The following is a 19181-nucleotide window of genomic DNA, read 5'->3' on the forward strand; positions in this document are numbered from 1 at the left end:
GGGTAATCCATGACTGGATCTGTTGGGAAGGAGGAAAGTTTGACAAGAAAGTCTCACAGATGTGTGTGTGTGCTTGGCAGAAAGATTTTTGAATGTAGAGTCTGAAGAAGGAATAGAGATGGAAGCAAGTTTTGATAGAGAAGAAAAGAATTGCTGAGCCAGCCTCACTGGATAACCAAGGAGGCAAAGGGTCTGTGAGTTAGAAGGGGTTTTTATGGCTTAGAGCAAAGGATAAACCCACCCCAAACAAGAAGATGTTTTCACCAAGCACAAAGAGAGCACAGGCAAACAAGGCAGCGAATGTGGCAAGGAGAAAAAAGGTCTCAGAATTTTCCACTGCAAGAAAACTGAGAAACAACTTCCAGCTGAAACTGTAATGTGCTGACTTTGAGTGATTGGAGAGCAGTACCATGAATATGGGAATTACAGCAGTTATGATGGGCTGTAGGTAAAAGTGAAGGGATAGATTGGTTCTACTGCATGAAGATGCTCAGCAAAGAAAAGTCTCTAATGCACTGTACCCTAAACGAAGGGTGCCAGGGCTGCCTGCAGCTGGAGCTGACAGCTGTGGGCACAGCTCTGTCACCCACGGCCCTGGGCTGCTGGGACACCTTGGATCCAATGAACTGCATTTGGGAGAGCCCCTGCAGTCCCACATCCCTCACTCAGGCTCTTACATGCACCCATGAAATATGAGCTGCCATCAAGACCAAGTGGGACAAATCCTGCGGTCTGGGGTCTCAGGATAACTCTGGGCAGGCCCTGTGGTGCACACAGATGCAGGAGGGTGGGAAATACTGTGTGGATGGATTCTGCCTTGAGCAAAGATAAACCCATCCATGGGGCTGCCTCTGCTCAGGGGCCTGGCTGCACCTGGTGGGTGATGCAGAGATGTCTTGGGTACCTCAGGGGGATTGACTGGGGGTGAGAAGGGCCTGTAATGCTGCAATGCCTGGGCACCCCTGGCTGCTCTATGTCACTGCCACTGCAAGGTTTAACTACTAGGGCTGCTCCAGTCCTACCAGAACTACCTGGGAGATGATGGGTGGGCAGTGACCTTGTACTTGTGTGTATATATATACAAATATATAAATATATATATACACGTATAATGTATAGATATGTGTGTTTAAAGTAAATATGTACTTGTATGGGCATCAATCAAGATGATATGGAAGAAGGGGTGGAATGTCCTGGGATAATCCATAATGTCACTGTGTTCATATCTATCTGAGAATAAAAATTGCTACTGTATATCCAAGACCTAAAAAAGGTCAACATAAAACCTGTAAGAAGATAAAACAGAACTAAAAGTGGTCAGAGTATGATCTAAACCCTCCAGCATCCCCAGTCAGGGTCTAAGTAAGTCCTTGGTGTCCACAGTTGTGTAGAAATGAGTGATTTGTGCTGTGGCTCCAACCAGGAATGGTTTTTCCATGAGTCTGAACAGCAACATCTGGGATGATGCTGCCATGGATCCATTGGATCTCCATTGCCAGAGCAGCTGGGCTGCCCTGGATCGCTGGCAGTGCCCAAGGCCAGGCTGGACAGGGCCTGGAGCAGCCTGGGACAGTGGGAGGTGTCCCTGCCATGGCAGGGGTGGTGCTGGGTGGGGTTTAGGGTCCTTCTAACCCAAACCATTCCATGATTCTGTGATTCCATCCTGTGCATTCCAGGTGGTTTGTGTACTCTGTGTATCTCACAGATGGTCAGTACACAAACTAACTTCAAAATGCACATAATCATTTTAATAGAACTGGTCACTCTGTTTAAGAGTTTCTCTGGAACAGATCAATACTCTGCTTTTCCTTGAGGGATGTTTAACTTTCCCAGCCCTGTGTGGCTGTTTCTGTGCTCCCTCCTTAGCCAGGTTCCTCACAGGATAATGGAGCTCATTACCTGTCTGGCACGATGGGAGCATCTCTGCAAGTAGAGGATGACCTCAAATGTCCAACATTTCCAGTCTGGGAACGCCTTCCTTTGGCTGAGGGTGTATCCAAGGGCATCTCCCCCAGGCCCTGCACAAAGGCACAGCAGGAATTCATGGACCAGGGGAACCACAGGGAATTATTGTGTCTGCAGTGCTGCAATTGTCTACACCCAAGAGCCCCCAGGACACCTCCAGCTGCCCCAGGTGCTACACAAGAGCTTTCCCACACACCTTCTCTCGTAGGCTGCCAACAGTTTCCTTAATGTAAGGCAAATCCTTGGGGGGCACAAACTTCTCCAGGATTTTATCCAAGTCAGGATGAGCCATCATGCTGAAGAGCATCCTCCGCCCATAGTACCTGCAGGAGAGCACCAGGACATCCAGAACAGGGACTGGCTTTGTCATTCCAGGTGTGTGATTCCAAAATGGAAAGGTGCAGGGAGGTTGTGTCCAGGGAAGGGAATGGAGCCCCAGGAGAGGCTGAGGGACCTGGGCAGGGGCTGGAGAATCCCTGAGGGAGCTGGGCAGGGGCTGCAGAATCCCTGAGGGAGCTGGGCAGGGGCTGCAGAATCCCTGAGGGAGCTGGGCAGGGGCTGCAGAATCCCTGAGGGAGCTGGGCAGGGGCTGCAGAATCCCTGAGGAGCTGGGCAGGGGCTGCAGAATCCCTGAGGGAGCTGGGCAGGGGCTGCAGAATCCCTGAGGAGCTGGGCAGGGGCTGCAGAATCCCTGAGGGAGCTGGGCAGGGGCTGCAGAATCCCTGAGGGAGCTGGGCAGGGGCTCAGCCTGGAGCAAAGGAGGCTCAGGGGCCCTTGTGGCTCTGCACAGCTCCTGCCAGGAGGGCACAGCCGGGGGGGTCGGGCTCTGCTCCAGGGAACAGGGACAGGAGCAGAGGGAACGGCCTCAGGCTGGGCCAGGGCAGCTCAGGGTGGGCACAGCAGGAATTTCCCCATGGAAAGGGGGCTCAGGCCTGGGCAGGGGCTGCCCAGGGAGGGTTGCAGTGCCCAGTCACTGTTATTGGAGCTCTTTTCCAACCTCAGTGATTCCAGGACTCTGAGATTGCTGACTCCCCTTTCCAATCCTCCCTCAGAGGATGTGCTCAAGGACCACTTTAATTAACTGAGCAAATTAATGAGAACAGCCTTCCAGTTCTGCTGGCTTTAACCAGGGTGGTCCAGCCTTGTCAATCAGAGACATGGATCAGCACCAGGTGTGGATTCCAGAGCCAGCATTCCCTGTGTGGCTGCCTCTCCTCTGTGCCCAGCACAGCACATCCTGTGAGCCCCTCTGCTCCTGCAGCCAGGGTGTGTGGGAGGTATCCAGGTGATTCCTGCCACAGGCACCACCCTAACAGTCCCACCAGTGCTGGGACAGCAGCTGCACTCAAAGATTTGTTTGGAAGGGACCTTAAATCCCATCCCCTTCCACCTCTGCCATGGGCCCATGGGCAGGGACAGCTCCCACTAGGCTGGGGTGCTCCAGGCCCATCCATCCCTTAGTGCTCCCTCAGTCTTTTCCCTCCTAACCCATCCTGTCCTGAGGGCACAGCCCCAGAGGCAGCTGGGCTGTGTCCCCAGGGACTGCTCACCCCACAGCCTCAGGGAGTGCTCACCCCACAGCCCCAGGGCCCTGCTCACCCCACACCTCACAGTCTGTTCCCTGTCCCCAGGCCCTGCTCACCCCACAGTCCTGGGGGCTCAGGGCACAGTTCCCTGTCCCCAGACAGTGCTCACCCCACAGCCCCAGGGCCCTGCTCACCCCACATCCCACGGGCTGTTCCCTGTCCCCAGCTCTGCTCACCCCCCAGCCAGAGGAGCTGTTCCCTTCCCCAGCTCTGCTCACCCCCCAGCCAGAGGAGCTGTTCCCTGTCCCCAGGCCCTGCTCACCCCCCAGCCAGAGGAGCTGTTCCCTTCCCCAGCTCTGCTCACCCCACATCCCACGGGCTGTTCCCTGTCCCCAGGCCCTCTGACCCCCCAGCCCCAAAAGGGCTCAAGGCACAGTTCCCTGTCCCCAGGCCCTGCTCACCCCCCAGCCAGAGGAGCTGTTCCCTTCCCCAGCTCTGCTCACCCCACATCCCACGGGCTGTTCCCTGTCCCCAGCTCTGCTCACCCCCCAGCCAGAGGAGCTGTTCCCTTCCCCAGCTCTGCTCACCCCCCAGCCAGAGGAGCTGTTCCCTTCCCCAGCTCTGCTCACCGTGTCTGCTGGGAGCTGTCCTGCACAAACCTGGCCATGGCGGGCAGCAGCCGCTCAGCCACGGGCCGGCCCCCGGCCAGGACGCGCTCGGGGCCCAGGCGCTCCACGATGTCCCCCAGGTGCTGGGCTGTGCATCTCCTCACGGCCGAGTGCAGGTGGCTGGGGAGGCAGGGAAACAGCCTGAGGGACAGCCCTGCAGGGCTGCTCACAGCCCCACCCGCCCTGCCGGCCAAACAAAACCCCGGGAGCACGGGAAGGGCTGCAAGGGACCTCCAGGGCCATCCCCTGCCAGCCCTGCCACGGCAGGGACACTTTCCAATAATCCCTGGACTCAGGCAGGGCAGTTCAGAATTTCAGTTCTAGTTTTCATTCAGATAATTTCATCTTACAAAGCATATGGCTGTTCTTTCAATGAGCTCAATGAAAAATCAGCCCCTGTGCTCAGAGACACATCCTGGGCACTTGACTAAAACTGACCAAAGCAAATTGACTTGAGATCATTTTAAAATTGACTAAAGCAGTGTTCAATCGACTCCTAAAGATCCTGCAGACCCTGCTTTGTACAAAATAAACACCTGTGCTGATGCAAAGGAGAGAACAGCCAGAATCAGCTTTCCAACTCGTGCAGCAAATGATCCTTTTATCTAAATCCTGCTGCCCCTGCTGGTCCCACTTGTGTTCAGGAACAAAACCCTGCAAACTCTAACATCTCCAATTTTCTATTTGGATTAAAAATGCTACTTTGAGGACAATTTGTAACTCCTGCTGCACTTTCAAGGGGAAAACAAGAATTGAGAGGCTGAGGCCTCACTCCATGAAGCAAACAAGCCCCTGCTCATGGAAACAGCTGGAAAACATTTGTGTGCACACAACACCCTAGAGTTAAACACAGTGCATACAGGTAAGAAACAGGATTTTAAAATTCCTGAAGTAAAATCCCTCTCAGCTCTATCCCTGGAATCACGCTCTTGGATCGTGAATCTGCTCACAGAATCCCAGACTGGGTTGGGAAAGAACCTTTAAAGCTCATCTTGTTCCAAGCCCTGCCATGGGCAGAGACACCTCCCACTGGAATTATTCTTGTTGGCAAAGTCAAACCCCACTTTGGAGCTGATGAAGAATCAGCATTTCTGTCTAGTCAGGGCTGCCAGCATTAGAGCCATGAGCACAGAGGGCTGGAAAGGAGCTGAGCAGAAACCAGGTGCATTTTAGGAGGTGCCACGAATTGTAAGTGACACCATAATTGAAGGATTGTGTTGTGGTGAATTTAAGCAACTCAGCCCAACTTAGACAGAACATCCCTTGTGGAATTACAGTTGTTTCAAACAATCCTTTTCACTTCCTTCTGAGACACAGATTTCCCCTCTGAAGGGTGATTCCATATTCCTGTCAGGCCTCTGGAGCTGCCCTGTGCTCCAGGAGCTTTCCTGCTGACATGGCCAGAGCTTCCTAAAGCCAGGCCTAGAAAAGCTGCACCTTTAGGCCATGCCCTGATGTGTGATCCATTAAAAACATCCTGTACTCCATGAACTAGGAAAATCTGAGCTGTGAACAGATTAATCTGTGCTCAAATGCTGTCTTTAGCTCAGTTCTGATGCCTGAGATAGCAGAAAACCTGTACAAACTCACCAAGGGGAGGGGACAAATCCCTACAGAAAAGCCCTGAGCAGGTGAGTTTGGATCCCAGGGAAGGTGGCAAGGTCTGGCAGAGACAGCTCTGCCCAGGAGGGCCAAGGGTCTGAGGCCAAGAAGGCAGAACCCAAACAGGGCACGGCCCCTTGCTGCTGAATGAAGCCATGGGCAGCTCCTGCCTGCTGCTCCTGAATTCACAAAGTCATGGGATCAGCCTGCTTTGGCTTGGGAGGGACCACAAATCCATGGGCAGGGACACCTTCCCCTATCCCAGGCTGCTCCAAGCCCTGTCCAGCCTGGCCTTGGACACTTCCAGGGGTGGGGCATCCATCCCAGGTCAGTCTGAACCCCAATAATTCAGAAAGAAAGGAAATCCCAAGGGTGACTTTTGTCTTTCAGTTTAAAGAGCAGGAAACTGCAGCAGAGCTGTCAGGAGACAGAATCCATGTATCCCCCAACAAGCAGCTGCCCAGGAAACAAAAGAGAACATTTTCAACTCTGAGGATTGGAGCTGTGCACGAAATCTGTGGAGAGATTTTGAATGGAGCACCTGAAATGTGTCACAAAGGGAAATGGAGCCTGGGAAATGTCACCAAGGGGTGGCAGAGAAGAGAGGAAGCACCAGGGGGTGCACCCAGCTGGGATGTGGTGAGCAGTGAATGAGGATGGAAAAGGAAAACAGACTGATCAGGGACAGGGAAAGAAGGGAATTAACTCCACAGAAGAATGGCACTGAGAAGGAAATTGAAATGCAGACACAAAGGCTCAGCCTAGAGAGGAGGAATCAAGCAAGATAGGTGCAGCTAGAGAAGTGGAAGTTATAAATCAGTTTTCTAAATAAGGAGAGGTGCTGAAAAGTGGCCAAGGCAGGAACTGACTGCAGAGCAAAGGAGGAAAAGAAAGAACATTATGTCAGCTTTACCAGGCAAAGCAAAACAGCAGCTCCCCAAGAATATACAGTAACAGCAAATAAAATCACCGAAGTGGTGCAAAATAGCCAGAAAATACACCAAAATCAACAGCCAACCTCTTACATAATGCACAGAAAGGAACAGAGGGGCTTTAATTCAATTTATGCCAACAAACATTGCCCTGGGTAGAGGTTTAGCACAGCTGATTTACTGGTTTTCAAATTTCTGTCTACTGTACTCTGATTTGATGGTAAAAAGCCTACATTTGATAAATTTATTCTATTCACAATATTCTTTATAAAGTCTTTATAGGAATTACCTTTGCCCTCCATTTATAAGAGAACAAAGTGCACGTGCTGGAGTCACATTATTAACCATGGCCTTCAGTGCCTTGTCTACCTCTTCCCTTATAAAAGTGTTGGATTCCCCAGCTTTGTGCAAAAGGACTTTTACTGCATTATCTAGTTCTTGATCCATGCTCTTTTTCAGGTGGGTGAACAAATCCCCTAAACAGACCACAGCAGCTCGAGAAACACCTGAGCGTAAATTCTTGACCTGCACACAGGAAAAACCCAAAAAACAATGAATAATGTTGATCAGAGAGACTTTAAAATAAATATTCATGTTTGCCCTTTGTCACTTTTAAGTAACATTACAAACAATTGAGAAACACATTTCTAACTTGATTCACAATGCGTGAGAATTAAAAGGCACACTCATAAAAATGTTATAAAGTTAAAATCTACATTCTCTCAGCCTCTGAGTCTCAAATCATCCTTGAGACTGCTCAGTTGATAAAAACTCACCAGAGGTGAGCATAAATCATTTCAGAGAGCTGTAAAATACACATATACACACAGAGGGCCAGTGGAATATTCTGATAGGAAAATTTAACCTCTTGAGCCACAGCCAGAGTTGTTTCATGGAGCTTTGCAGTCAAAATAGGGGCATGGTAGGCAGACAAGCACCTGACAAAGTTCAGACCTTCAATTTTCTTCTCCCTGTGTGAAAAAATAATATTTAAATTCCATCCATTTGAAAAATCTCATTAAAATATTCAAGTGTGGAATTCTAAGGAATCAAATGGCAAACAAATCAGATGGTAAAATAAAGCAATGAGAAATAATCCCAGAATGGTTTGGGTTCAAAAGGACCTCAAAGCCCACCCAGTGCCAGCCCTGCCATGGCAGGGACACCTCCCACTGTCCCAGGGTGCCCCAGTGTCCAGCCTGGCCTTGGGCACTGCCAGGGATCCAGGGGCAGCCCCAGCTGCTCTGGGCACCTGTGCCAGGGCCTGCCCACCCTGCCAGGCAAGGAATAGAGCAGGAAACTCTCTCCAAACAAATCTGTCTTTTCCTATGGGACTGTTCCAGCCCTGCAGCCTCTCCCACAGTTCTGCTCCCAGCTGGCACCAGTGGCAATTAAAGGATCTGTTTCCTTCCCCAAAATGAAGGGAGCAACTCTGTAAGCACACCCCAAGTCAGGAGGCACCCAAGAGATGCTTTTATTCCACACAAAGCACCGAGGATGAGCTGCTAATTCCACACAGAGCACCTAAAGGAGCTTCTCATTCCAGATAGAGCCCCAAGGCTGGGCTGGTAATTCACAGAGAGCCCCAAGGCTGGGCTGCTGGTTCCACACAGAGCCCCAAGGCTGGGCTGCTGATTTTACACAGAGCCCCAAGGCTGGGCTGCTGATTTTACACAGAGCCCCAAGGCTGGGCTGCTGATTTTACACAGAGCCCCAAGGCTGGGCTGCTGATTTTACATAGAGCCCCAAGGCTGGGCTGCTGGTTCCACACAGAGAATCAAGGCTGGGCTGCTGATTTTACACAGAGAATCAAGGCTGGCTTTGCTGACTTTACACAGAGCCCCAAGGCTGGGCTGCTGATTTTACACAGAGAATCAAGGCTGGGCTGCTGGTTCACACAGAGCCCCAGGAAGGTGCTGGTGGTGCCTCTCCAGCCCTTCTACTCAAACTCTCCAAGCCTCTGGAGGCCCAGTTCCCAGCCCGAATTTACAAAGCTCCTTTCATCTCAAACTTGACTGAACCCCTCTGTCAGATTCAGTCCTTTTCTGACCCAGAGATGAGGTAACTGAGAGGTGTTTTAAAACCTCCTATTTTTAAAAACTTTTATATTTACACAGTATGTATTTGATCACATACAAACACATACCATGTAAACCTTCTGTCAAACTATAAAATTCCCTACCAATCCATTTCCCACCCTGTTTGTCTCCTCTCTCACTCAGTGCCCTGGCTGTCTCTGCCCTGTGCTGTGTTCCACACCTGCCCAGCCCCGTGCCTGCTGTGCCCAGCCCCATGCCTGCTGTGCCCAGCCCCGTGCCCAGCCCCGTGCCCAGCCCCATGCCTGCTGTGCCCAGCCCCGTGCCCAGCCCCATGCCTGCTGTGCCCAGCCCCATGCCTGCTGTGCCCAGCCCCGTGCCTGCTGTGCCCAGCCCCGTGCCCAGCCCCATGCCTGCTGTGCCCAGCCCCGTGCCCAGCCCCATGCCTGCTGTGCCCAGCCCCGTGCCTGCTGTGCCCAGCCCCGTGCCCAGCCCTGTGCCCGCTGTGCCCAGCTCTGTGCCCAGCCCCGTGCCCAGCCCCGTGCCCGCTGTGCCCAGCCCCGTGCCCAGCCCGTGCCTGCTGTGCCCAGCCCCATGCCCGCTGTGCCCAGCCCCGTGCCCGCTGTGCCCAGCCCTGTGCCCAGCCCCATGCCCGCTGTGCCCAGCCCCGTGCCCAGCCCCGTGCCCAGCCCCGTGCCCACTGTGCCCAGCCCCGTGCCCAGCCCCGTGCCCAGCCCCGCACGCACCAGTCGTGGTCAGCCAGCAGTGCCAGCGCCTCTGCCAGGGCGGGCTCGGGCCGGGGGAAGGGCAGCAGCTCGGCCGGGTCCAGCACCTCGGGGCTCTGCGTCACCGGCGGCTCCCGGCAGCGGCCCCGCCCTGCGCACGGCTCCTCTGAGGACAGGGACACATCATCAGGGACAGGGACACACCATGGGACACGCCATCAGGGACAGGGGACACACCATGGGACACGCCATCAGGGACAGGGGACACACCATGGGACACACCATCAGGGACAGGGACACACCATGGGACACGCCATCAGGGACAGGGGACACACCATGGGACACGCCATCAGGGACAGGGACACACCATGGGACACGCCATCAGGGACAGGGACACACCATGGGACACACCATGGGACACGCCATCAGGGACAGGGACACACCATGGGACACACCATCAGGGACAGGGGACACACCATGGGACACGCCATCAGGGACAGGGACACACCATGGGACACACCATGGGACACGCCATCAGGGACAGGGACACACCATGGGACACACCATCAGGGACAGGGGACACACCATGGGACACACCATGGGACACGCCATCAGGGACAGGGACACACCATGGGACACACCATCAGGGACAGGGGACACATCATCAGGGACAGGGGACACACCATGGGACACACCATCAGGGACAGGGGACACATCATGGGACACGGGACACACCATGGGACACACCATCAGGGACAGGGGACACACCATGGGACACACCATCAGGGACAGGGACACGCCCTCAGTGACAGGGACATGCTGAAAGCGACAGGGGACACCCTCAGGGACAGGGGACACAGCTCTGACACAGACACCATCAGGGACAGGGGACAGGCCATCAGGGACAGGGGACACGCCATCAGGAACAGGGGACACAGCTCTGACATGGGACACGCCATCAGGGACAGGGGACACGCCATCAGGGACAGGGGACACAGCTCTGACATGGGACACGCCATCAGGGACAGGGGACACGCCATCAGGGACAGGGGACACAGCTCTGACATGGGACACGCCATCAGGGACAGGGGACACGCCATCAGGAACAGGGGACACAGCTCTGACATGGGACACACCATCAGGGACAGGGGACACGCCATCAGGGACAGGGGACATGCCATCAGGGACAGGGGACACGCCATCAGGGGCACAGGACACACCAGCAGTGGCACAGGACACACCAGCAGTGGCACAGGACACACCAGCAGTGGCTGTGCCAGCTGCAGGCAGCCACAGAACAGACTGAAGCACAAAGTGCTGCTGCAGGACACAGGGACTGCAAAGGACACCCAGTCCCAGAATGGTTTGGGTTGGGAGGAGCTCAAACCCCATCCATGGGCAGGGACACCTCCCACTGACACCTTCAGTTCCAGCTTTTGTGTTTTCCAGACTCTGCACTGCATTGGGGTGTGACTGCACTCCACACACAGTGCCAGCAGCTCTCCTCACAGCTCAGTCCCACAGAACAATCCTTTCCTCTCCTCAGGCACACAGAACAATCCTTTCCTCTCCTCAGATACACAGAACAATCCTTTCCTCTCCTCAGGCACACAGAACAATCCTTTCCTCAGTCCCACAGAACAATCCTTTCCTCTCCTCAAGCACACAGAACAATCCTTTCCTCAATCACACAGAACAATCCTTTCCTCTCCTCAGGCACTCCCAATCCTTTCCCTCTCCTCAGGCACACAGAACAATCCTTTCCTTTCCTCAGGCACACAGAACAATCCTTTCCTCAGGCACACAGAACAATCCTTTCCTCTCCTCAGGCACTCTCAATCCTTTTCCAGCCCCAGAACCAAGGGCACCACTGCAGCTTCAGCCCCAAAAGGGCAAACAGGGGATGGAGGAGAGCAGCCTGGGAGGGTGGGACTGCATCACCTGGAGCTGGGATTGGACACTGAACCCAACATGGAAAGGGACCAGAACTGATAAAAGTGTGAGAACTCCTGACCCAGGGTCCATCTGGGGTGCAGCCCTGGCTGGGCTCTTGCACTGCCCAAGGTGTGTCCTGTGAGGGAATGATTTCCTTTGAATAAATCCCTGCTTTGTCCTTTAACTCTGCCCAGCCTCTGTTCTAGGCATCACCACCATGCCAGGCCTTGGACACCTCCAGGGATCCAGGGGCAGTCCCAATCAATCACACTTTCATTCATGTAAATTCAATTTGGCACACAACCTTCACTTTTAAGAGTCACCAACAAAAGGTAGTGGTTGTTTCATGTAAAAACGGATGCACAGTGTGCTAATAACATCATAAATCTTGAAGAGACACTAGACAAATTCTGGCCACCTTTGAGCACCATCAGTAGGAGCTTCTATTCTCAACATTTTCCTACTGGTTATTTTAAAGGCAATTCAGTGCCAAAATGTACCCAGAAAAGGGTTTTGGGGACAGGAGGGAGTCAGTGTGCTGGTAATGCACTGTATCATTTCAGATCCTGAATTTCAGATCCTGATCCAACTAAAAGCCTCTGATGTTTTATGAAAGTCCCTAACAGTGATCACCTGAATCCCCCCTGAGGAATTAAATCCCCTCCAGCCCCAGCCCCACAGTACTGATCTTCCAGAGCACCTCACGACTGTCCCCTGCACAAAGAAATTGCATTTTGAAACTGTCCCACTCCACCTACCCAAATATTTTAAGAGTTTACTGTCCCAGCTTACCAGAATCTAGCAAGGATGAACACTTGGACCTCTTCAAACTGGATGTTCTTTTCAGGGAAGGGTTCAAGGCCACATTTTCCAAGGACAAAGATCCATTTTTTGGTGATGTCAGTAAATCCCCACAGAGACTAAACCCTAGGAAAGAAGGAAATGGCCAAAATACAATAAAACCAATCAGAAGCAAGTTAAAACTGAGCATTACCAGCCCTAATTTCCATTTCAGCAGCATTGAACAGGGAATACTCATTTAAGACAAACCCTCATCCTCACTTTCTGCTGTGAGTTTCTCTGGTTCACTCATGCTCAGTCTAATCCTTTCCCAAGGGAATTCTTCCTTCCCTTCCAAGTCTTTGCCTTCCTGCTGCTCTTTATGGTTGTGCTCTTTGTCTTCTTTCCTCCTCCTCCTCAGCTTCTCCTGAGCAGATTTTGACAAGGTCATTTTTATCTGAAAAAAAAAAAAAATCAAGCATAAATTACCATAGAACTGAATTCCCAGCTCCTGATGCTGGCCAAGGTCAGCATGGAAAATCAGGATCTTCTCTGATCTGACCCTTCTCTCTCCTGTGTTTATGACACTTTTTGTGCCTCAGGAAGACTCAGCAAATAAATTTAATCCAGTTAAATTTAAGTTCAGTTTAATAAATTAAATCCATTTACTCATTTGAATCTGATCCTGCCAAGGGTTTATATATTCAGAGGAAATTAGAAAGTTAAGACACTGTAAATCATTAACTTCAAGTTTCAGTATTCTTCAAATGTTATTTAAAAGGCTTGCAGAAGGAGTTCCATTTCAATGTTTTTTAACTTTCTATCACATTTCATTCAGATAAATCTTGCTCCATTTACATTTGTAAATAGTTTTTAACAAACAGCACCACTCCTCAGAGACCAGATTATGGCCAAATATTCAGGAAGGCTTTTAAGAAAAACTGATTGGAGCTGGATTTGTTCATCCTGAGGAAAACCAGACCTGATCCCACCCAGCCAATCCTTCCTTCCACATCTGCTGGTGCTGTGGGAGTCAGGGAGGGCATTTCCCAGCTCCACTCCTTCCTGCAGCCTCTCTCCAGGGATCTGAGCATGGTGGGAAGCTCCTGGCACATCCAGGTGGCACCAAAAGAGAATCAGGAGCAGCAGCTTGAAGCCTTTGGCTGTTCCAGTCCCACTCCTGCTGCCCCAGCACAGACTGTGAGTGAGCAGGGCTGGCTTCACCCCACACCCACCAGGCTGGGCACTTCTTACCTCTCCTTCCTTCCCTGCATGGCAACAGGAATGGGAAGGGCTGTTCTGCTGGAAGCTTCTCCCTGGGGCTGCCTCTGCTCCCTCCCTGGCACCCTGGGCATCCCCACTGGCCACACAGGGCATGGGCTGGCTGGCATCTGGGCCAGGAGGGCTCCCAAAAACACCTGGAGGGCAGAACACGGGGTCACAGACTGCTGTGGGATGGCAGGGACATCAAACCATCTCATTCCAGACTGGAATTGTCTATCCAGGAACTGCACCACTTTCAAACATCATTCTTTGTGCTCCCATGGAAGTGGGGATTGTCAATGACCTAAAACATTGCACAGATCATTTTGTTCTTTTCCCACTCTACAAAGGCACATGTGCCCTCATTTCATAACTCAAAGAGACACAGGGGATGATTTGGGGTCTATAGTACCTTTGCCAACAACAGCAACAGCTCCAGATGTGAAACCCAGATCATCCTTTGGTGCAAAACCAGGCACTGACTCTGCAGGGCCTGAAAGCACAAAGAGCACTCACTCACTCACTGCCCAGCATGGTGCTTATGCTTTGGGATGTGTTTCATCCTCCTAAAATGTCACCCCACATCTGGATTGATCCCTTTCCTGAACCAGGGCATTGCAAGGTTACTGAAGCCAGCAGGATCTGTTGAACACCCAGATGAGGGATGTTCACATCCCACTGCCACCAGCCTGGAGCCAGGCTGGGAATGTCCCCCTGGAGAGGAGAAGGCTCCAGGGAGAGCTGGGAATGTCCCCCTGGAGAGGAGAAGGCTCCAGGGAGAGCTGGGAATGCTCCCCTGGAGAGGAGAAGGCTCCAGGGAGAGCTGGGAATGCTCCCCTGGAGAGGAGAAGGCTCCAGGGAGAGCTGGGAATGCTCCCCTGGAGAGGAGAAGGCTCCAGGGAGAGCTGGGAATGCTCCCCTGGAGAGGAGAAGGCTCCAGGGAGAGCTCAGAGCCCCTGGCAGGGCCTGAAGGGGCTCCAGGAGAGCTGGAGAGGGGCTGGGGACAAGGATGGAGGGACAGCCAGTGGACACAGCTCCCTCAGTGCCTTTCCTCCATCCAGTAGAACCAGAACTGATTAAACACAAATAATCCTGATAGTATAGGGATAAAATGTTTCTAAAATCAAGGGATATTCAGGGGAGGTGGCAAGAAAGGTTGGGCCTGGTAGGCCCTGAGAAAATGTTAGGCTTTATTGGATCATGTGAAACTGCACCTGTATAATCATTTAATGACTATGATAAATGATTATTAAATGTGATGATTGTTTGGTAATTGGATATAATTATTGTTTAATTGTAACAGGAATCATGAGAAATGATGTTTGTGGGGTTTGACGGAAATTACAAAATTCATGCTTGGATGAAATCAATGTATACAATAGAACAAGATAAGTTTAATAATTAATATGTAGTTATATAATGATAAGGGTATAAGAACGTGTTCATCCTGAACCCATGTCCAAGTCAGCTTTGGGTCTGTACCCCTGACACCCAGAGCTCTTCAATGAAAGCAATAAAAGCACAGAATCATTCTGTAATTATGTGTTCCTGAACACTAATGATCCCCCATAGTTAATAATCACCTGCAGTGACCTGGGAGGGTGAAGCACACCAGCAGCACTTCACCTCAATTCCCACAGGAAAGCAGCTGCAACTCCTCACCTGAGCACCCTGAAATCCCAGTTTGGCCCAGGGCAGCTGGAAATTCCCTTTGGCAGGAGCTGAGGGACATGGGCTCAGTGCCCAAGGACACTCTGGTCCCTAGGGGGGCACTGACAGGAACATACCTGTGCTGGAGGGGGGCTCTGCCCCCTCTGGGGCTCTGGGCCTTGCTGGAGATGCTTCTGCAAGGTGGGATTTGCTGCCAAGTGCTGGAACAGTGTCTGACCTGTGCAGATAAACACATTTTATAGGTGCAATTCTGCACAATGGTCAAAGCTCAGCCAGAAACAACAACAGATTTCAGTTTCTCCATGGCAAAACTATTCCCAGCATTCCCACAAATGTTCACACTGAGCAGGAACAGAATTCAGTGGGAATTATTTGATGAGCAGGTCCATTATGAAGAACACCCTAAAGAAAACCCTTATGAGGAAACCTTACACCAGGACTAAATTTAGGATACACCCATAAAGTAAGGGATTGTTGAGGATGCTGGTTCCAACCTGGCCAGGGAGAGTGACCAAATCCTCCTGCCACAACAGGGATGGGCTGTTCCCACTCAGTGGCCAGCAGAGACATTCACCAGGAAAATGCTCTTATCTACTGCGACAATTTGAAATGATTTTAAATTTCAAATGATTCTCTGGAATGAAAGATGATGGAACCCAGAGCCAGTGCAATACCCACAACTCAAGACTCTTTGAAGCTCCAAGGTGTGCCCATGCTCCAGGAATGTCCCCAGTTCCTGTGTCCCACCACCCATGGCAGTTTATCAGCAGAGAAACCAAGCCCTTCCCAAAGCAAACCCCCAAAGCTCCCACTCCTGGTGCCCAGCCACAGATTGTGGGAACAGCCAGTGCCACTTTGTGCCAGTGCTCACAAACCCCCTGAGCTGAGCTGAACTCCCTGGCCTTTTTCTGAGCATTGCAAGGCTTTCAGTGTCACCTGGGAGGGACTCTGTCCCTTCCCCCAGCTCATGGGGCCTGCCAGGTGTCCCCTCTCCTCCTGGCTGCTGCACAACTCCTCTGGCTGAGGATGCAGGGAAGCACCAAGCACTGGACAGTGGCCATGGCCATGCTGTACAGAGCCTGCCTCAGCCCAAACCAGCACAGCCAGGCCTCCACAGCCTTGGCTTCTGAAGGATTACACATCTCAACGTGGCATTTTAAAGGTTATTTTAAAAATGTGACTCAGCAGTAATGCACATGGGGAAGGGATGTGAATATAAATTAGCTCTGGGCTGCACAACTGAAATCCTTCTGTTTGTGAATCACTGCAGGCTCCCTCTGCCTCAAACCCCTTTGCTTTTTATGTTCCCCATTTTGCTTTCTGTTGTTAATGCAGTTCAGTGTCAGTTACATGGGAGGTTCCCTGCTCATGTAGGGCTGGAATTAGGGGATTTTTCAGGTCCCTTCCAACCCAAACCACTCTGGGAGTCTGTGAGTCTATAAAAGATGCTTTTAGTACACACAAAAATATCTTCAGAGCAGAGCTACAAAGAGCTTCATCATGGACTCAGAGCAGGGGAGGAGATTCTTGTACTGGAAAATTTGCAAAATTCATCAAAACTCTTTTAATTACATTAAACAATAGTTTATACTGCTCATAACCAACTGGGTTATTGCCCTTTATAATCAGAGCAGCATTTGTCACCACCCAATTTCTATTTAGAAGAGCTCAGGGAAGGCATTTTAAATTCACAATGATCTCTCAAGAATAAATGGAACCAGCTCTTGATCCACAATAAGAAACATCTGCATTGTTTTGCTCTTCTCAACAAACCCAATTCAATTTCCAGGCTATAATAACCCAACCTTATCCTTCCTCTTCACTCTTGTCCTTCTCCCTCCCCTGTTCAGCTCTGGCCATGTTCCTGCAGTGCCAGGGGATGTCTTTATCAAATATTTACTGCCCCTGGCACTGCCCCCTGCCCTGGTCTACTGCAGCTTCATGTTGGAAGCCAGAAAAAAATAGAATAATGTCATTAAGCAGCTCTTGTCATTTTAGAGAGGAACATAATCCACATAGAAAAATCAGGCTATTAAGCAAAGCAATGCTATATAAAACATGAAGCAGTCAATACAATGAATTAACCAAGGCTGCGTGGGGCTCCCAGGCTGAGGTGACACCAAGTGACACTCACATCACTCTCCTCCTGCGGGGCAGCGTGGCCACGGGGGAGCCCAGGGACTCCAGGCTGGAAATTCCGCTCTCGCCGGTGGAGGTGGTGCCGGGGGAGGAGCCCAGGGACGGGCAGTCCCCGGGAAATTCCAGTTTCACCGCCGAGTCGGGGCTCTCCAGCTCGGCCATGCTGCTGCTCAGCCTGGCTCTCTTCTTGGCTGCGCTGCTGCGCAGGGACCGCAGGGAATTCTGCATCTGCACAGGGGGAAAGGACAGGGGGTGCTCACTGCATTGGGAAAAGGGTTTGCAGCTAAATAAAAACAACCTCAGGGAATTCTGCATCTGCACAGGGGGAAAGGACAGGGGGTGCTCACTGCACTGGGAAAAGGGTTTGCAGCTAAATAAAAACAACCTCAGGGAATTCTGCATCTGGATAGGGGGGGAAAAGGACAGGGGGTGCTCACTGCACTGGGAAAAGGGTTTGCAGCTAAATAAAAACAACCTCAGGGAATTCTGCATCTGCACAGGGGGAAAGGACAGGGGGTGCTCACTGCACTGGGAAAAGGGTTTGCAGCTAAATAAAAACAACCTCAGGGAATTCTGCATCTGCACAGGGGGAAAGGACAGGGGGTGCTCACTGCACTGGGAAAAGGGTTTGCAGCTAAATAAAAACCTCGGGGAATTCTGCATCTGCAAAGGGGGAAAGGACAGGGGGTGCTCACTGCAGAGGGAAAAGGGTTTGCAGCTAAATAAAGACTATTTCTGAGAGTTCAGCCCACTCCATGGGGTGCTCAAGGCCCTGCTGGGCAGTGTGATCAGCACACACACTTTTTTGGGGGGATTTTAATGGTTTTTTGGGGGATTATAATGATCCCTCCTCCTGGTTTCACACAGAATCACTGGGTTGGAAGACCTACAAGATCATTGAGTCCAACCCAGCCCCAACCCCTCAACTAAACCCTGGTGCCACATCCAGGCTGTTTTTAAGTACATCCAGAGATGGTTTAAAAGCAGGCCATTCCAGAACTTGATCACTTTTTCCATAACGAACTTTTTGCTAGTATCAATCATCCTGTGAGCAAACACAGCCTCACAGCAGTGCTGTACCCCAGCTCCCCTCTCCAGAGTCCAGGGACAGACTCCTGCTGGAACACAGCAATTGCTCTGTGCTTTTCAGTGGGCTAAAGGAGGGGCTTGATGGCTGCCAAAACACAGTGGGACCTCAGGCTCCTCCCAGCAAATCTGCACATCCTAGAAACACAACCATGGAACAGCTTGGAAAGGACCTTAAGGATCATCCCATTCACCCCTGCCATGGCAGGGACACCTCCCACTGTCCCAGGGTGTCCCAGCCCCAGTGTCCCACCTTGGGCACTTCCAGGGATCCAGGGGCAGCCACAGCTGCTCTGGGAACTCATCCCAGACCCTCCCAGCCAGGAATTTCTTCCCAATATTCCATCTAAACCTCCTCTAAATCATACAATGAGTGCCCAGCAAGCAGAGATCCTATTGAAATGAGCAGTGATTAATAATAATAATAATAATAATAATAATAATAATAATAATAATAATAATAATAATAATAATAATAATAATAATAATAATAATAATAATAAATAATATAGTATAAATAAAAATATATTATATATTATTATTATTATTATTATTATTATTATTATTATTATTATTATTATTATTTTATATTAACTATAATTATTAGAGTTTCATGCTGCAGCATTTCCCCCTCCGTTTGCCAACTACTTTTCACGTTAGAAATTCCTCCTCTGTTTAACACCTCAGGCTCCTTTCAGTGGGAACCAGAAGATGGAAGGTACAGAAGAAGACAGAAAAGGAATGCACAGACAGAAAGGCAAAGCCAGGAAGTCACAGGACCCTGGACTGGTTTGGGATGGAGGCACCTTGAAGCTCACCTTGTCCCACAGGTGGGGACACCTTCCACCAGCCT

The 19181-nt window shown here is 51.1% G+C and overlaps 1 protein-coding gene across 3 annotated transcripts in view; it reads right to left on the reverse strand.

The window, feature by feature from the left end:
* TOGARAM1 (TOG array regulator of axonemal microtubules 1) overlaps positions 1 to 19181 on the reverse strand; it is a 38058-nt gene that overhangs the window by 8031 nt on the left and 10846 nt on the right. The window contains exons 6-17 of one of the 3 annotated variants that reach the window (XM_066551375.1): positions 17238 to 17470; positions 15220 to 15320; positions 13845 to 13925; positions 13424 to 13587; positions 12452 to 12626; positions 12182 to 12316; positions 9476 to 9620; positions 7559 to 7664; positions 6983 to 7218; positions 4121 to 4279; positions 2162 to 2288; positions 1900 to 2018 (exon numbers count right to left, since the gene is read on the reverse strand). In XM_066551375.1, coding sequence (XP_066407472.1) covers positions 1900 to 2018; positions 2162 to 2288; positions 4121 to 4279; positions 6983 to 7218; positions 7559 to 7664; positions 9476 to 9620; positions 12182 to 12316; positions 12452 to 12626; positions 13424 to 13587; positions 13845 to 13925; positions 15220 to 15320; positions 17238 to 17470 — 1781 coding nt within the window. Of the gene's footprint in view, positions 1 to 1899; positions 2019 to 2161; positions 2289 to 4120; positions 4280 to 6982; positions 7219 to 7558; positions 7665 to 9475; positions 9621 to 12181; positions 12317 to 12439; positions 12627 to 13423; positions 13588 to 13844; positions 13926 to 15219; positions 15321 to 17237; positions 17471 to 19181 lie in introns of all 3 variants that reach the window. The other 2 variants (XM_066551374.1, XM_066551376.1) reach the window with 2 other exon arrangements.

The sequence above is a fragment of the Molothrus aeneus genome, chromosome 6 (assembly GCF_037042795.1).
Source record: "Molothrus aeneus isolate 106 chromosome 6, BPBGC_Maene_1.0, whole genome shotgun sequence".
Lineage (NCBI taxonomy): Eukaryota > Metazoa > Chordata > Aves > Passeriformes > Icteridae > Molothrus > Molothrus aeneus.